Source organism: Herpailurus yagouaroundi, unplaced genomic scaffold, assembly GCF_014898765.1.
Source record: "Herpailurus yagouaroundi ecotype Mexico unplaced genomic scaffold, PumYag 187, whole genome shotgun sequence".
Taxonomy (NCBI): domain Eukaryota; kingdom Metazoa; phylum Chordata; class Mammalia; order Carnivora; family Felidae; genus Herpailurus; species Herpailurus yagouaroundi.
This window is the reverse complement of record NW_024412418.1, coordinates 5,787,430-5,788,990: the sequence shown is the minus strand read 5'-3', so window position 1 is coordinate 5,788,990 and position 1,561 is coordinate 5,787,430. Positions and strand designations below refer to the sequence as shown.

At 47.7% G+C, this 1,561-nt stretch overlaps 1 protein-coding gene across 1 annotated transcript; it reads left to right on the top strand.

Annotated features, from left to right (window-relative positions):
* The first annotated feature begins 345 nt into the window (after positions 1-345).
* On the top strand, positions 346-1,275 carry LOC121043871 (olfactory receptor 4S1). Its single transcript, XM_040495872.1, has one exon. The coding sequence runs from the start codon at positions 346-348 to the stop codon at positions 1,273-1,275; it is 930 nt and encodes a 309-aa protein (XP_040351806.1).
* The last annotated feature ends 286 nt before the right edge of the window (positions 1,276-1,561 follow it).

The window sequence follows — 1,561 nt, the reverse complement described above, 5'->3', positions numbered from 1 at the left end:
CAAAAATAGCTCCCTATTCTCCATAGCTTCTCTCTCCCCCAGTTTACCTTTCCTTGTTGTGTACCTGCCAAGTTCAAGTTGTGCAGAATGTCGTGTTACTCCTCAGATCAATTTTCTAGGTGTGCAAGATGGTTTGGTGTTGATCTAGCTGCATTTCAGGGACAAGAGAAGCAAGAAACTTCCATGCTCCTCTGCCATCTTGGACCCTCCCCTCAAACAGGTCCAGTGTTAGAATCATTTAGACCTGAAAACAGTTTTCTGATTCCCTGGATTGTCGAAACTTTCTTATATCACATAATTTGTGTTCTTGCAGAGCTAACTACTTTTTTTGTGCTCAGAGAAGCCATGGGAACCAAGAACAACGTGACTGAATTTGTGTTGTTCGGCCTTTTCCAGAGCAGGGAGATGCAGTATGTGTGCTTCGTGGTCTTCTCCCTCTTCCATGTACTCACTATCCTGGGGAACCTTCTGGTCATCATCACCATCAATGCAAGCAAGACCCTGAAGGCTCCCATGTATTTCTTCCTCAGCCACCTCTCTTTTGCCGACATGTGCTATCCATCTGCTACCACACCCAAGATGATCGCAGACACTTTTGTGGAGCGTAAGACCATCTCCTTCAATGGCTGCATGACCCAGCTCTTTTCTGCCCACTTCTTTGGTGGCACTGAGATATTCCTCCTCACAGCCATGGCCTATGACCGCTATGTGGCCATCTGTAGACCCCTGCACTACACAACCATCATGGGTCAGTGGAAGTGTGGCTTGCTGGCCGGGGCCTCCTGGGTGGCTGGCTTCCTGCATTCCATCCTACAGACACTCCTGACAGTCCAGCTGCCCTTTTGTGGGCCCAGTGAGATTGACAACTTCTTCTGTGATGTTCATCCCTTGCTGAAGCTGGCCTGTGCAGACACCTATGTGGTGGGGCTCATTGTGGTGGCCAACAGTGGCATGATCTCTTTGGTGTCCTTTATCATCCTTATCATCTCCTATGTGGTCATCTTGTTGAACCTGAGACACCAGTCATCTGAGGGCCGGCACAAGGCTCTGTCCACATGTGGCTCACACATCATCACGGTCATTTTGGTCCTCGTGCCCCCCATGTTCATGTACATTCGTCCCTCCACCACCCTGGCTGCTGACAAACTTGTCATCCTCTTTAACATCGTCATGCCACCTTTGCTGAACCCTCTGATCTACACGTTGAGGAATAATGAGGTGAAAAATGCCATGAGGAAACTGTTTAGGGTACAAGGGAATACAGGGGAGAAGTGACAGTCCAGGGAATCTCATTAAGCCTGGAACTTGGGAGACTTCCCATCTTGTAGCATCTCCAATTTAATGCTTGTAATGACAACTGTGTAATAATAATAATCCCACATATTCCTTCAACCTTTCATTCATTAAGTATTTATTGTCTGCAGTCAGTGAGGCATTGGGGATACGAATAAAAGTAAGATGTAACCTCTACCCCACAAGAGGATCCCAGTCCAGGAGGCTCTTAGTGATACCGAAGGGCTCATTCAGGAAACCTGTGAGGTCTATAATTGAGGGAACCTCC

What these genes read in the sequence shown, in the direction of transcription:
- LOC121043871 (XM_040495872.1), top strand. Translation starts at nt 346, where the DNA reads ATGGGAACCAAGAACAACGTGACTGAATTTGTGTTGTTCGGCCTTTTC.